General features: G+C 55.4%; 1 protein-coding gene across 1 annotated transcript in view; it reads right to left on the reverse strand.

Annotated features, from left to right (window-relative positions):
* Positions 1-16,358, reverse strand: part of LOC310854013 (kinesin-like protein KIF13B) — a 138,665-nt gene that overhangs the window by 3,826 nt on the left and 118,481 nt on the right. The window contains exons 35-39 of the mRNA XM_083758486.1: positions 15,566-15,734; positions 9,393-9,523; positions 8,434-8,493; positions 7,808-8,271; positions 7,347-7,567 (exon numbers count right to left, since the gene is read on the reverse strand). Coding sequence (XP_083614612.1) covers positions 7,347-7,567; positions 7,808-8,271; positions 8,434-8,493; positions 9,393-9,523; positions 15,566-15,734 — 1,045 coding nt within the window. The remainder of the gene's footprint in view (positions 1-7,346; positions 7,568-7,807; positions 8,272-8,433; positions 8,494-9,392; positions 9,524-15,565; positions 15,735-16,358) is intronic.

Genomic DNA, 16,358 nt, shown 5'->3' on the forward strand with positions numbered 1-16,358 from the left:
GTCAGGGTGGAGGGAGGGAGAGAGTCAGGGTGGAGGGAGGGAGAGAGTCAGGGTGGAGGGAGGGAGAGAGTCAGGGTGGAGGGAGGGAGAGAGTCAGGGTGGAGGGAGGGAGAGAGTCAGGGTGGAGGGAGGGAGAGTCAGGGTGGAGGGGGGAGGGAGAGAGTCAGGGTGGAGGGAGGGAGAGAGTCAGGGTGGAGGGAGGGAGAGAGTCAGGGTGGAGGGAGGGAGAGAGTCAGGGTGGAGGGAGGGAGAGAGTCAGGGTGGAGGGAGGGAGAGAGTCAGGGTGGAGGGAGAGAGAGAGAGAGTCAGGGTGGAGGGAGGGAGAGAGAGTCAGGGTGGAGGGAGAGAGAGAGAGTCAGGGTGGAGGGAGAGAGAGAGAGAGAGTCAGGGTGGAGGGAGGGAGAGAGTCAGGGTGGAGGGAGGGAGAGTCAGGGTGGAGGGGGGAGGGAGAGAGTCAGGGTGGAGGGAGGGAGAGAGTCAGGGTGGAGGGAGGGAGAGAGTCAGGGTGGAGGGAGGGAGAGAGTCAGGGTGGAGGGAGGGAGAGAGTCAGGGTGGAGGGAGAGAGAGTCAGGGTGGAGGGAGGGAGAGAGTCAGGGTGGAGGGGGGAGAGAGAGAGTCAGGGTGGAGGGAGAGAGAGTGTCAGGGTGGAGGGAGAGAGAGAGTCAGGGTGGAGGGAGAGAGAGAGTCAGGGTGGAGGGAGAGAGAGAGTCAGGGTGGAGGGAGGGAGAGAGTCAGGGTGGAGGGAGGGAGAGAGTCAGGGTGGAGGGAGAGAGAGAGTCAGGGTGGAGGGAGAGAGAGAGTCAGGGTGGAGGGAGGGAGAGAGAGTCAGGGTGGAGGGAGAGAGAGAGAGTCAGGGTGGAGGGAGAGAGAGAGAGAGAGTCAGGGTGGAGGGAGGGAGAGAGTCAGGGTGGAGGGAGGGAGAGTCAGGGTGGAGGGGGGAGGGAGAGAGTCAGGGTGGAGGGAGGGAGAGAGTCAGGGTGGAGGGAGGGAGAGAGTCAGGGTGGAGGGAGGGAGAGAGTCAGGGTGGAGGGAGGGAGAGAGTCAGGGTGGAGGGAGAGAGAGTCAGGGTGGAGGGAGGGAGAGAGTCAGGGTGGAGGGGGGAGAGAGAGAGTCAGGGTGGAGGGAGAGAGAGTGTCAGGGTGGAGGGAGAGAGAGAGTCAGGGTGGAGGGAGAGAGAGAGTCAGGGTGGAGGGAGAGAGAGAGTCAGGGTGGAGGGAGGGAGAGAGTCAGGGTGGAGGGAGGGAGAGAGTCAGGGTGGAGGGAGAGAGAGAGTCAGGGTGGAGGGAGAGAGAGAGTCAGGGTGGAGGGAGAGAGAGAGAGTCAGGGTGGAGGGAGAGAGAGAGTCAGGGTGGAGGGGGGAGAGTGTCAGGGTGGAGGAAGGGAGAGAGTCAGGGTGGAGGGAGGGAGAGAGTCAGGGTGGAGGGAGGGAGAGAGTCAGGGTGGAGGGAGGGAGAGAGTCAGGGTGGAGGGAGGGAGAGAGTCAGGGTGGAGGGAGGGAGAGAGTCAGGGTGGAGGGAGGGAGAGAGTCAGGGTGGAGGGAGAGAGAGAGTCAGGGTGGAGGGAGAGAGAGAGTCAGGGTGGAGGGAGAGAGAGAGAGTCAGGGTGGAGGGAGAGAGAGAGTCAGGGTGGAGGGGGGAGAGTGTCAGGGTGGAGGAAGGGAGAGAGTCAGGGTGGAGGGAGGGAGAGAGTCAGGGTGGAGGGAGGGAGAGAGTCAGGGTGGAGGGAGGGAGAGAGTCAGGGTGGAGGGAGGGAGAGAGTCAGGGTGGAGGGAGGGAGAGAGTCAGGGTGGAGGGAGGGAGAGAGTCAGGGTGGAGGGAGGGAGAGAGTCAGGGTGGAGGGAGGGAGAGAGTCAGGGTGGAGGGAGGGAGAGAGTCAGGGTGGAGGGAGGGAGAGAGTCAGGGTGGAGGGAGGGAGAGAGGCAGGGTGGAGGGGGGAGGGAGAGAGTCAGGGTGGAGGGAGAGAGAGAGTCAGGGTGGAGGGGGGAGAGAGTCAGGGTGGAGGGAGAGAGAGAGTCAGGGTGGAGGGAGGGAGAGAGTCAGGGTGGAGGGAGAGAGAGTCAGGGTGGAGGGAGGGAGAGAGTCAGGGTGGAGGGAGGGAGAGAGTCAGGGTGGAGGGAGGGAGAGAGTCAGGGTGGAGGGAGAGAGAGAGTCAGGGTGGAGGGGGGAGAGAGTCAGGGTGGAGGGAGAGAGAGAGTCAGGGTGGAGGGAGGGAGAGAGTCAGGGTGGAGGGAGAGAGAGTCAGGGTGGAGGGAGGGAGAGAGTCAGGGTGGAGGGAGGGAGAGAGTCAGGGTGGAGGGAGGGAGAGAGTCAGGGTGGAGGGAGAGAGAGAGTCAGGGTGGAGGGGGGAGAGAGTCAGGGTGGAGGGAGAGAGAGAGTCAGGGTGGAGGGAGGGAGAGAGTCAGGGTGGAGGGAGAGAGAGTCAGGGTGGAGGGAGGGAGAGAGTCAGGGTGGAGGGAGAGAGAGAGTCAGGGTGGAGGGAGGGAGAGAGTCAGGGTGGAGGGAGGGAGAGAGTCAGGGTGGAGGGAGGGAGAGAGTCAGGGTGGAGGGAGAGAGAGAGAGAGTCAGGGTGGAGGGAGAGAGAGAGTCAGGGTGGAGGGAGGGAGAGAGTCAGGGTGGAGGGAGGGAGAGAGAGAGAGTCAGGGTGGAGGGAGGGAGAGAGTCAGGGTGGAGGGAGGGAGAGTCAGGGTGGAGGGGGGAGGGAGAGAGTCAGGGTGGAGGGAGGGAGAGAGTCAGGGTGGAGGGAGGGAGAGAGTCAGGGTGGAGGGAGGGAGAGAGTCAGGGTGGAGGGAGGGAGAGAGTCAGGGTGGAGGGAGGGAGAGAGTCAGGGTGGAGGGAGGGAGAGAGTCAGGGTGGAGGGAGGGAGAGAGAGAGAGTCAGGGTGGAGGGAGGGAGAGAGTCAGGGTGGAGGGAGGGAGAGAGTCAGGGTGGAGGGGGGAGGGAGAGAGTCAGGGTGGAGGGAGGGAGAGAGTCAGGGTGGAGGGAGGGAGAGAGTCAGGGTGGAGGGAGAGAGAGAGAGAGTCAGGGTGGAGGGAGAGAGAGAGTCAGGGTGGAGGGAGGGAGAGAGTCAGGGTGGAGGGAGGGAGAGAGAGAGAGTCAGGGTGGAGGGAGGGAGAGAGTCAGGGTGGAGGGAGGGAGAGTCAGGGTGGAGGGGGGAGGGAGAGAGTCAGGGTGGAGGGAGGGAGAGAGTCAGGGTGGAGGGAGGGAGAGAGTCAGGGTGGAGGGAGGGAGAGAGTCAGGGTGGAGGGAGAGAGAGAGAGTCAGGGTGGAGGGAGGGAGAGAGTCAGGGTGGAGGGAGGGAGAGAGTCAGGGTGGAGGGAGGGAGAGAGTCAGGGTGGAGGGAGGGAGAGAGTCAGGGTGGAGGGAGGGAGAGTCAGGGTGGAGGGAGAGAGAGAGTCAGGGTGGAGGGAGGGAGAGAGTCAGGGTGGAGGGAGGGAGAGAGTCAGGGTGGAGGGAGGGAGAGAGTCAGGGTGGAGGGAGGGAGAGAGTCAGGGTGGAGGGAGGGAGAGAGTCAGGGTGGAGGGAGGGAGAGAGTCAGGGTGGAGGGAGGGAGAGAGTCAGGGTGGAGGGAGGGAGAGTCAGGGTGGAGGGGGGAGGGAGAGAGTCAGGGTGGAGGGAGGGAGAGAGTCAGGGTGGAGGGAGGGAGAGAGTCAGGGTGGAGGGAGGGAGAGAGTCAGGGTGGAGGGAGGGAGAGAGTCAGGGTGGAGGGAGGGAGAGAGTCAGGGTGGAGGGAGAGAGAGAGAGAGTCAGGGTGGAGGGAGGGAGAGAGAGTCAGGGTGGAGGGAGAGAGAGAGAGTCAGGGTGGAGGGAGAGAGAGAGAGAGAGTCAGGGTGGAGGGAGGGAGAGAGTCAGGGTGGAGGGAGGGAGAGTCAGGGTGGAGGGGGAGGGAGAGAGTCAGGGTGGAGGGAGGGAGAGAGTCAGGGTGGAGGGAGGGAGAGAGTCAGGGTGGAGGGAGGGAGAGAGTCAGGGTGGAGGGAGGGAGAGAGTCAGGGTGGAGGGAGAGAGAGTCAGGGTGGAGGGAGGGAGAGAGTCAGGGTGGAGGGGGGAGAGAGAGAGTCAGGGTGGAGGGAGAGAGAGTGTCAGGGTGGAGGGAGAGAGAGAGTCAGGGTGGAGGGAGAGAGAGAGTCAGGGTGGAGGGAGAGAGAGAGTCAGGGTGGAGGGAGGGAGAGAGTCAGGGTGGAGGGAGGGAGAGAGTCAGGGTGGAGGGAGAGAGAGAGTCAGGGTGGAGGGAGAGAGAGAGTCAGGGTGGAGGGAGGGAGAGAGAGTCAGGGTGGAGGGAGAGAGAGAGAGTCAGGGTGGAGGGAGAGAGAGAGAGAGAGTCAGGGTGGAGGGAGGGAGAGAGTCAGGGTGGAGGGAGGGAGAGTCAGGGTGGAGGGGGGAGGGAGAGAGTCAGGGTGGAGGGAGGGAGAGAGTCAGGGTGGAGGGAGGGAGAGAGTCAGGGTGGAGGGAGGGAGAGAGTCAGGGTGGAGGGAGGGAGAGAGTCAGGGTGGAGGGAGAGAGAGTCAGGGTGGAGGGAGGGAGAGAGTCAGGGTGGAGGGGGAGAGAGAGAGTCAGGGTGGAGGGAGAGAGAGTGTCAGGGTGGAGGGAGAGAGAGAGTCAGGGTGGAGGGAGAGAGAGAGTCAGGGTGGAGGGAGAGAGAGAGTCAGGGTGGAGGGAGGGAGAGAGTCAGGGTGGAGGGAGGGAGAGAGTCAGGGTGGAGGGAGAGAGAGAGTCAGGGTGGAGGGAGAGAGAGAGTCAGGGTGGAGGGAGAGAGAGAGAGTCAGGGTGGAGGGAGAGAGAGAGTCAGGGTGGAGGGGGGAGAGTGTCAGGGTGGAGGAAGGGAGAGAGTCAGGGTGGAGGGAGGGAGAGAGTCAGGGTGGAGGGAGGGAGAGAGTCAGGGTGGAGGGAGGGAGAGAGTCAGGGTGGAGGGAGGGAGAGAGTCAGGGTGGAGGGAGGGAGAGAGTCAGGGTGGAGGGAGGGAGAGAGTCAGGGTGGAGGGAGGGAGAGTCAGGGTGGAGGGGGGAGGGAGAGAGTCAGGGTGGAGGGAGGGAGAGAGTCAGGGTGGAGGGAGGGAGAGAGTCAGGGTGGAGGGAGGGAGAGAGTCAGGGTGGAGGGAGGGAGAGAGTCAGGGTGGAGGGAGGGAGAGAGTCAGGGTGGAGGGAGAGAGAGAGAGAGTCAGGGTGGAGGGAGGGAGAGAGAGAGTCAGGGTGGAGGGAGGGAGAGAGTCAGGGTGGAGGGAGGGAGAGTCAGGGTGGAGGGGGGAGGGAGAGAGTCAGGGTGGAGGGAGGGAGAGAGTCAGGGTGGAGGGAGGGAGAGAGTCAGGGTGGAGGGAGGGAGAGAGTCAGGGTGGAGGGAGAGAGAGTCAGGGTGGAGGGAGGGAGAGAGTCAGGGTGGAGGGGGGAGAGAGAGAGTCAGGGTGGAGGGAGAGAGAGTGTCAGGGTGGAGGGAGAGAGAGAGTCAGGGTGGAGGGAGAGAGAGAGTCAGGGTGGAGGGAGAGAGAGAGTCAGGGTGGAGGGAGGGAGAGAGTCAGGGTGGAGGGAGGGAGAGAGTCAGGGTGGAGGGAGAGAGAGAGTCAGGGTGGAGGGAGAGAGAGAGTCAGGGTGGAGGGAGAGAGAGAGAGTCAGGGTGGAGGGAGAGAGAGAGTCAGGGTGGAGGGGGGAGAGTGTCAGGGTGGAGGAAGGGAGAGAGTCAGGGTGGAGGGAGGGAGAGAGTCAGGGTGGAGGGAGGGAGAGTCAGGGTGGAGGGGGGAGGGAGAGAGTCAGGGTGGAGGGGGGAGAGTGTCAGGGTGGAGGGGGGAGAGAGTCAGGGTGGAGGGAGAGAGAGAGAGTCAGGGTGGAGGGAGAGAGAGAGAGTCAGGGTGGAGGGAGGGAGAGAGTCAGGGTGGAGGGAGAGAGAGAGTCAGGGTGGAGGGAGGGAGAGAGTCAGGGTGGAGGGAGGGAGAGAGTCAGGGTGGAGGGAGGGAGAGAGTCAGGGTGGAGGGAGGGAGAGAGAGTCAGGGTGGAGGGAGAGAGAGTCAGGGTGGAGGGAGAGAGAGAGAGTCAGGGTGGAGGGAGAGAGAGAGTCAGGGTGGAGGGAGGGAGAGAGTCAGGGTGGAGGGAGGGAGAGAGTCAGGGTGGAGGGGGGAGGGAGAGAGTCAGGGTGGAGGGAGAGAGAGAGAGTCAGGGTGGAGGGAGAGAGAGAGAGTCAGGGTGGAGGGAGGGAGAGAGTCAGGGTGGAGGGAGGGAGAGAGTCAGGGTGGAGGGAGAGAGAGAGAGAGTCAGGGTGGAGGGAGAGAGAGAGTCAGGGTGGAGGGAGGGAGAGAGTCAGGGTGGAGGGAGGGAGAGAGTCAGGGTGGAGGGAGAGAGAGAGAGAGTCAGGGTGGAGGGAGGGAGAGAGTCAGGGTGGAGGGAGGGAGAGAGTCAGGGTGGAGGGAGAGAGAGAGAGAGTCAGGGTGGAGGGATGGATGGGGTAGAAATTTGCTGTCAAAATCAATGCTACATCCTGGGCAGCACATGAAAGTGATTACTTTGTTTTTACCTGAATAACTGAGTAAATGTGGATAAATATAAATGTGCAGTTCATAAGCAACATGTTTTTCTCTGGGGACTATTTTCAAATAGACCTTTTAAATAAGGCTGTGCTTTAAAATTCACAATGATGTGTGACATGTTCCTTCCACGCGCTACGTCCAACCAGGGAAACTCCCCCCTGTCAGGTGGAAAGGAGCAACTTGGACACTCAGGCATGAAGGAAGCATGAGTTCAAGTCCGTTGCTCTCCCCTTGTCCCCCATATATGGGGACTAGGTTGGTCTCCCCTTGTCCCCCATATATGGGGACTAGGTTGGTCTCCCCTTGTCCCCCATATATGGGGACTAGGTTGGTCTCCCCTTGTCCCCCATATATGGGGACTAGGTTGGTCTCCCCTTGTCCCCCATATATGGGGACTAGGTTGGTCTCCCCTTGTCCCCCATATATGGGGACTAGGTTGGTCTCCCCTTGTCCCCCATATATGGGGACTAGGTTGGTCTCCCCTTGTCCCCCATATATGGGGACTAGGTTGGTCTCCCCTTGTCCCCCATATATGGGGACTAGGTTGGTCTCCCCTTGTCCCCATATATGGGGACTAGGTTGGTCTCCCCTTGTCCTCCATATATGGGGACTAGGTTGGCGGAGGGTGTGTAGAGCCCAGGATCACATTAGATGATTGACACAGGGGTGAAAAATGGGTTAAAAAATCGTGGGATAAAAAATAAAAATAAAATAAAAGAAATGCACAATGATATTTAGTGTGTTAAACTTCCTACCTCAAGCATGTTCCAGTCTGTGCACATTAGTTTTCATTTGGTACTGAAGCGGTGTGTGATGTGAACGTAGCATTAAACCTTACAGACCTGCAGGCGTGTCCAGCTCCACTCCGACCCACGTCCCCTCAGCGAACTCCGTAGCGCCCACGTAGCGCACCGTCCCCGCCTTGTTGCTCCCCACGGTGACGGAGGCCCCTTCAGCCAGCCAATCAGGCAGCGCGTAATGGCTGCAGCGCTCGTCGTCGTCTAGGATCTCCAGCCTCTCCAAGCTCTCGCCTCCTCGTCCAGAGCTCACCAGCCTCTCCAGGCTCTCGCCTCCTCGTCCAGAGCTCACCAGCCTCTCCAAGCTCTCGCCTCCTCCTCGTCCAGAGCTCACCAGCCTCTCCAAGCTCTCGCCTCCTCGTCCAGAGCTCACCAGCCTCTCCAAGCTCTCGCCTCCTCGTCCAGAGCTCACCAGCCTCTCCAAGCTCTCGCCTCCTCGTCCAGAGCTCACCAGCCTCTCCAAGCTCTCGCCTCCTCGTCCAGAGCTCGCCAGCCTCGGCTCAGACGTGGACTTCCCCGCGGCGGCCACCACAGAGGCGTTGTTGTGATGATTGGCTGCCGTTTTTGCACTGTTGCACTGAGGAGAGGCAACAACACCGTTCCTGTCAGCACCCTGCTGCTGCTGCCGTGTCTGGGGCTGCTGCTGCTGGGGGATTGTGGGTAACGTTGTCTCCGTGGCCTTCGACCCCCCAGCGGTGTCGAGCGGGGAGGAGAGGAGGAGAGAGGAGCAGGAGGAGGAAGGGTGGAAGGAGGAGGAGGCGGGCTCGACTACGCTGTCGCAGAGGGTGGCTGTAGAAACGCTGGTGGAGAAGTAGCCGCTGGACGATTGGCTGAGGGGGCTGAGGGACGTGGCGTCATGCGGGTCATGCACGGGGAGAGGAGAAGGAGGAGGGGCTTCGGGAGACTCAGCCCACCTGTCTTTGGCGGGCGGGGGCGGGGCTGCGGCCAGGCTCCGCCCCAGCATGGGGACCTATAAGGGCACGGCCGGCACACAGACACAGAGGGAGAGACACGCCTTCAGGACAGGGACACGCATGCACCACAACACAGACATGACATGCCATGGTGTGACAGCCAAGTCTATGGACTTTGAATGTTTGCTGTAAGCAGTGTGAGGATGATGTCGTCTTACCGGCTCCGCTCTGCCTCTGATGTCGTCCCCTCCAGATGAGGTCATGATTCGAGGCATGTGCTACAAGGGTCAAGGGTCACAAGAAACAAGTTCATGTCTTTGATCTTTGATCCGAAACAATGAGGAGACTGTCTGCTGTCTGCTGTGTCAGTAACTTTAACCCATTCTGACCTGAGATCAGATTCATACGAGGTTTCCGCCGGACACACACTGTGTCTGATTAACCCATTCTGACCTGAGATCAGATTCTAAAAAATGTCAGTCGCTCTTCGATTTTTCAAAATAGCAGACCTACAAGCTCGTATCGCGCCACTCGGTGGCGCGCTATGAGCTTGTAGATCTGCTATTTTTAAATAGCTAAAGCATAACATGATGCTGACACCAAAATGGGTGCCCGGTCAGAATGGGTTAAACAATGAGGAGACGCTCGCTGTCTGCTGTGTGTCAGTAACTTTAAACAATGAGGAGACGCTCGCTGTCTGCTGTGTGTCAGTAACTTTAAACAATGAGGAGACGCTCGCTGTCTGCTGTGTGTCAGTAACTTTAAACAATGAGGAGACGCTCGCTGTCTGCTGTGTGTCAGTAACTTTAAACAATGAGGAGACGCTCGCTGTCTGCTGTGTCAGTAACTTTAAACAATGAGGAGACGCTCGCTGTCTGCTGTGTCAGTAACTTTAAACAATGAGGAGACGCTCGCTGTCTGCTGTGTGTCAGTAACTTTAAACAATGAGGAGACGCTCGCTGTCTGCTGTGTCAGTAACTTTAAACAATGAGGAGACGCTCGCTGTCTGCTGTGTTTAAAATAAATACACAGTAAACTCATCAGTGTTAATCATGTGTACACTCTCTGTGAGTAACAAATGGATCAATTAACACAGTGGCCTGCAGAGTGTGAGTGGTGGGAGCGGCCGGGGGTTCAAACGGTCATTGTGTGTGAAGATGAAGATAACAAAGCTCACCTGCAGAGCGTGGGGCGAAGGCCTCAGGTCCTTCTTGTCGTCGCGCGCCGGAAACAGAGACTTGAGGAGTTTGGGCATCTGGGGGACCAGCGCTTTGACTGAAAGATAAGAAGCAGCTAACGCTGAACGGCCTGAGAGAGGGACGGGGTGGGACGCAGCGGAAGGGACGAGGGACAGAGGACACGCAGAGGACCAAGAGAAGAGAAGGGACGAGGGACAGAGGACAAGCAGAGGACCAAGAGAAGAGAAGGGACGAGGGACAGAGGACAAGCAGAGGACCAAGAGAAGGGACGAGGGACAGAGGACAAGCAGAGGACCAAGAGAAGAGAAGGGACGAGGGACAGAGGACAAGCAGAGGACCAAGAGAAGAGAAGGGACGAGGGACAGAGGACAAGCAGAGGACCAAGAGAAGGGACGAGGGACAGAGGACACGCAGAGGACCAAGAGAAGAGAAGGGACGAGGGACAGAGGACACGCAGAGGACCAAGAGAAGAGAAGGGACGAGGGACAGAGGACAAGCAGAGGACCAAGAGAAGAGAAGGGACGAGGGACAGAGGACAAGCAGAGGACGAACAGAAGGGACGAGGGACAGAGGACGAGCAGAGGACGAACAGAAGAGAAGGGACGAGGGACAGAGGACAAGCAGAGGACCAAGAGAAGAGAAGGGACGAGGGACAGAGGACAAGCAGAGGACCAAGAGAAGAGAAGGGACGAGGGACAGAGGACACGCAGAGGACCAAGAGAAGAGAAGGGACGAGGGACAGAGGACAAGCAGAGGACCAAGAGAAGGGACGAGGGACAGAGGACAAGCAGAGGACCAAGAGAAGGGACGAGGGACAGAGGACACGCAGAGGACCAAGAGAAGGGACGAGGGACAGAGGACAAGCAGAGGACCAAGAGAAGAGAAGGGACGAGGGACAGAGGACAAGCAGAGGACCAAGAGAAGAGAAGGGACGAGGGACAGAGGACAAGCAGAGGACCAAGAGAAGGGACGAGGGACAGAGGACAAGCAGAGGACCAAGAGAAGGGACGAGGGACAGAGGACAAGCAGAGGACCAAGAGAAGAGAAGGGATGAGGGACAGAGGACAAGCAGAGGACCAAGAGAAGAGAAGGGACGAGGGACAGAGGACAAGCAGAGGACCAAGAGAAGAGAAGGGACGAGGGACAGAGGACAAGCAGAGGACCAAGAGAAGAGAAGGGACGAGGGACAGAGGACAAGCAGAGGACCAAGAGAAGAGAAGGGACGAGGGACAGAGGACAAGCAGAGGACCAAGAGAAGAGAAGGGACGAGGGACAGAGGACAAGCAGAGGACGAAGAGAAGAGAAGGGACGAGGGACAGAGGACAAGCAGAGGACCAAGAGAAGAGAAGGGACGAGGGACAGAGGACAAGCAGAGGACGAAGAGAAGAGAAGGGACGAGGGACAGAGGACAAGCAGAGGACGAAGAGACGAGAAGGGACGAGGGACAGAGGACAAGCAGAGGACCAAGAGAAGAGAAGGGACGAGGGACAGAGGACAAGCAGAGGACCAAGAGAAGAGAAGGGACGAGGGACAGAGGACAAGCAGAGTACCAAGAGAAGAGAAGGGACGAGGGACAGAGGACAAGCAGAGGACGAAGAGACGAGAAGGGACGAGGGACAGAGGACAAGCAGAGGACGAAGAGAAGAGAAGGGACGAGGGACAGAGGACAAGCAGAGGACGAAGAGACGAGAAGGGACGAGGGACAGAGGACAAGCAGAGTACCAAGAGAAGAGAAGGGACGAGGGACAGAGGACAAGCAGAGGACGAAGAGACGAGAAGGGACGAGGGACAGAGGACAAGCAGAGGACCAAGAGAAGAGAAGGGACGAGGGACAGAGGACAAGCAGAGGACCAAGAGAAGGGACGAGGGACAGAGGACAAGCAGAGGACCAAGAGAAGAGAAGGGACGAGGGACAGAGGACAAGCAGAGGACCAAGAGAAGGGACGAGGGACAGAGGACACGCAGAGGACCAAGAGAAGAGAAGGGACGAGGGACAGAGGACAAGCAGAGGACCAAGAGAAGAGAAGGGACGAGGGACAGAGGACAAGCAGAGGACCAAGAGAAGAGAAGGGACGAGGGACAGAGGACAAGCAGAGGACGAACAGAAGGGACGAGGGACAGAGGACGAGCAGAGGACGAACAGAAGAGAAGGGACGAGGGACAGAGGACAAGCAGAGGACCAAGAGAAGGGACGAGGGACAGAGGACAAGCAGAGGACCAAGAGAAGAGAAGGGACGAGGGACAGAGGACAAGCAGAGGACCAAGAGAAGGGACGAGGGACAGAGGACACGCAGAGGACCAAGAGAAGAGAAGGGACGAGGGACAGAGGACAAGCAGAGGACCAAGAGAAGGGACGAGGGACAGAGGACAAGCAGAGGACCAAGAGAAGAGAAGGGATGAGGGACAGAGGACAAGCAGAGGACCAAGAGAAGAGAAGGGACGAGGGACAGAGGACAAGCAGAGGACCAAGAGAAGAGAAGGGACGAGGGACAGAGGACAAGCAGAGGACCAAGAGAAGAGAAGGGACGAGGGACAGAGGACAAGCAGAGGACCAAGAGAAGAGAAGGGACGAGGGACAGAGGACAAGCAGAGTACCAAGAGAAGAGAAGGGACGAGGGACAGAGGACAAGCAGAGGACGAAGAGACGAGAAGGGACGAGGGACAGAGGACAAGCAGAGGACGAAGAGAAGAGAAGGGACGAGGGACAGAGGACAAGCAGAGGACCAAGAGAAGAGCGTGGGAAGGAAGGAACAGCAGGATGGACAGAAAGAAGGAGGAGGAGGAGGAGGAGGTGAGGAAAATAGAGCAAGTGTGAAAAGATTAAGACAGGAAATTGAAAGCAAGCCCAGGAAATGCCCAACAAACTAAACAGATGCAGCCACCCACTAGACTCAGAGGAATCAAGATAGAAGCTAAACATTTATATTCAATGGATTACAAGATTACAAATTAATCACAGCAATGATTAATTCCTGATAAATGAGAGAGACAAGCAGAATATTTCCCAGATGCCACACTGAATTGAAACACAGACATTTCATCACTATATGAGGCAACGGATTAAAGAGGGCAAATGTGCATGGTGAATGTGAATAACATTGAAAAGACAATAGCAGTTCAAACACACATTGTTCTGACTAAACACTAAACACTAAACACTAAACACTAAACATGAGTGATCTACACAAGATTTAAGGTGGACATCATGGGCTCCGTTTTCCCCTGACATCAATATCAATAACTTACATCCAGACTGTGTGTCCAGATATAATTTAAACTTTGTATCAATATGCATCTTGTTTGAAATCAGATCTTTCAGTTTCAATCAGACAGACAGTACTGCACGTCCTAATATTTACATCCTTTAACCCATTCTGACCTGAGATCAGATTCATAACGAGGTTTCCGCCGGACACACACTGGTCTGATGAACCCATTCTGACCTGAGATCAGATTCTAAAAATGTCAGTCGCACTTCGATTTTTCAAAAATAGCAGACCTACAAGCTCGTATCGCGCCACTCGGTGGCGCGATATGAGCTTGTAGATCTGCTATTTTTAAATAGCTAAAGCATAACATGATGCCGACACCAAAATGGGTGCCCGGTCAGAATGGGTTAACTACTTCCTAGTACTCGCTCTTGTGGGGGCAACAAGCCAGCAATAGCCAATCATACAAGCTCACGTTGCTAGCTTGTAGATGTGCCATTTCTGGGCGAAGAGATTTGGTGCTGAAGGACAGAAGAGCAGACCATGTACGGAGCCAACTCAGTATAGAGGGCTTAACCCATTCTGACCTGAGATCAGATTCTAAAAATGTCTATTACATCCTGACAGTTTCATTATTAACCCATTCTGACCTGAGATCAGATTCTAAAAGTGTCTTCGATTTTTCAAAAATAGCAGACCTACAAGCTCGTATCGCGCCACTCGGTGGCGCGATATGAGCTTGTAGATCTGCTATTTTTAAATAGCTAAAGCATAACATGATGCCGACACCAAAATGGGTGCCCGGTCAGAATGGGTTAAGTGGTACAAGGAAGAGTTGTTTTGTGATACAGTATTATCATTTAATGATGGTGTCCGTGCTGACAACATGTTTTGAGGCCTACGTTGAATTCTGGACTATTGATGTGATGTTGTTTTGATGTGACAAAACAGTCAAAAGTCAAGTGTATTTTCGAATAGCCGTTTTAAATGCGTATCAGTGTTCTGTGTGGAACGTAGATTCCTTGAAACTAACGGTGAGAGATGTGCTGACATTTATACACCAACAACTGAATTTCATCCAGGATGCACTTTAATACCTGCTGTACAAAGGAGGCCGTGGATAAACCAAGGACTGTATAAAGAGGACGGGACGCGAAGACCGTAAGGGCGCCGCCATGTTGCTCACATGGTGCTCCATGGAAGGAAAGAAACATGCGCAATGGGCTTTATGCAGCCATCACTTCCGCGTTCAGCTTCCATGGTCTGCAACTGCGCATGTTTCCTTCCTTCCATGGAGCACCATGTGAGCAACATGGCGTCGCCCGTACGGTCTTCGCTTCTTGTCCTCTTTAGACAGTCCTTGGGATAAACCAGGAAGTACATCCTGTAAGCAGGAAGTGGAGAAGGAAGGAGGATGAGTGGTCTAAAGGGAGACTAAAGTAACGTTAATGTTAATAACGTTAACCTCAAACATGCACATAAACATGCAGTGGCACGGGTGCATGTGCAGTGCATACATGCATGCGGGTGCATGTGCAGTGCATACATGCATGCTCACATATGAATCCTGAAATTCTGCATTAATATGATTTTGGCTTTGATCCATTCATAAATATTATAAATAAAATAGAAAATAAATTATAGTAGTATGTATGCATAATACTTTTTCGCTGTTAAACACAGTATAACAGTTCTGTAGAAAGAAACATTAAATATATGGTAGTAGAATAGAATATAAAAGTTTTTGTTTGTACAGCATGACTTTTTAAGGGAGTGTCCTCTCTTGCTATATAGAATCTCTTTGGTTCTGAGTTCAAAGGTCAGAGCAGAGAAACTCAGTGGAAAAGAGGGTGAGGGACAGGAGACAAAGATGGAGGGATGAGGGAGAGAGGAGACAAAGATGGAGGGGTGAGGGACAGGAGACAAAGATGGAGGGATGAGGGAGAGAGGAGACAAAGATGGAGGGGTGAGGGACAGGAGACAAAGATGGAGGGATGAGGGACAGGAGACAAAGATGGAGGGATGAGGGAGAGAGGCTGTTTTCAATTGGAAAAATTAGGACGGAAAAGGTTGGTATGAGGTGTGGCATTTCTCAAAAAAGAAAAACAGGGGGGGAAAATAGGTAAGAGAGTGAAATAATGCAGGGTTGTGGTCTGGATCACTTCATTGTTTTGAAAAAAATTGAGTGACTAGTGCAGGGTTCCCCAATTAATTTTCCTCAAGGGCCATATTTTGACTAGCGTACCAGGCTGGGGGCCGAGTCTGCACGCGCGAGGTCGAGGTCTTGCCCTGAAAATAAATTTTCAGGGCAAGACCCCATTTGAAAAGGATGCCCAGTTTGACATGCATAGGCTACTGACCCCCATTTAATGCCTTTTTTTTTTTTTTTTTTTTTTTTTTGAAATTCTTTCATGGGCCACAAGGGGGCGCTCTGTGGGCCGCAAATGGCCCGCGGGCCGCCTATTGGGATACCCTGGACTAGTGAAAAGAAGTTGGTTCGGAACTGAACCGTTTTTTCTTGCCCTGAACTGGGAACCAAAGTGGGCGTGTCACTATTCTACAGGTTAGAAATGCATGATATAAACAATGTCAAAAGAAAGTGAAAAATCATGATAAAGAAAAAAGAAAAAGGGTGAAACAGTAACTGCCATTGACGATTGAATTTCCCCCTGTTAAATGGACACTTCGGCCGGTCATATTCAACACATTGGGGGCCTAGGCCTAGGATCAAACCTGGGGCAACTGGGGACTACCTGCCCCTAATTACCCTAATGGTGCTTTATACTGGTGGAAACGCAAACCGGCTCACGGCCGGTTCTGTGAAAGCACCAAGGTTCCAAGGATCTAGTTCTTTTTCTGGAAGAGGGGCCTATGTGAGAACTAAGCCAGGGAGGGATGGCTGGATGGGTTAAAGAGGAGTGGTGGTGCGGCATGCAGCATACCTTGCTCGGGGTCCTGGCCCTGAGGGGAGGTGGTGGTGGAGGAGGTGGAGGTGGTGGGTGGTGGAGTGGGACTGGGAGTGGGAGTGGGCGAGGAGGAAGGAGAGGGACGAGGCAGGCTGCGGTAGTACTGAGATGGCATGAAGATGTCCTGCTGACTCTCCCAACGACTCTGCCATACGGAGGAGAGACACACAGAGAAGTTCAGTTCAACTTAAGGGAAGAAAAGATTGATTGATTGAATATTTTATTTAAAGGTATATTCAGTGATTTCACTCAAAAAACCTTAGGTTTCGTTTTTGGCTGTGGGACCCAGCCTTTCGTCCAATCAGGATAGAGTGTCAAAAACGAAACCTAAGGTTTTTTGACCCCCAGGGGTTAACTGGGGACAGGGAGGAACTCCTTATATGGCCAGCACACTCTATAGTAGGGAGGATTATCACAACAAAACAAAAAAATAAGTGATATTTGAATTAAGTGAAATCACTGAATATACCTTTAACAGTTTGCAGAAAAAAGCACATGTTTTCAAATGTGGTCAATATACGTTTTGTAATAATAATCAAAAAGTAACTAGCAAATAATTGTAGTGTAAAAGTATAATAATTCCCTCTGAGATGTATGTAGGCTAGTGGAATGGAAGTAAAAGTACTGAAAATTGGAAACACCAAAGTAAAGTAAAGAATACCTCAAAATAGTACTCATGTACAGTACTTGAGTAAATGTACCAAAGGTGCGTGCGACCGTGCGTGTGTGTGTGTGTGTGTGTGTGTGTGTGTGTGTGTGTCTGTGTGTG

The sequence above is a fragment of the Protomyctophum parallelum genome (assembly GCF_964188405.1).
Source record: "Protomyctophum parallelum genome assembly, chromosome: 2".
NCBI lineage: Eukaryota > Metazoa > Chordata > Actinopteri > Myctophiformes > Myctophidae > Protomyctophum > Protomyctophum parallelum.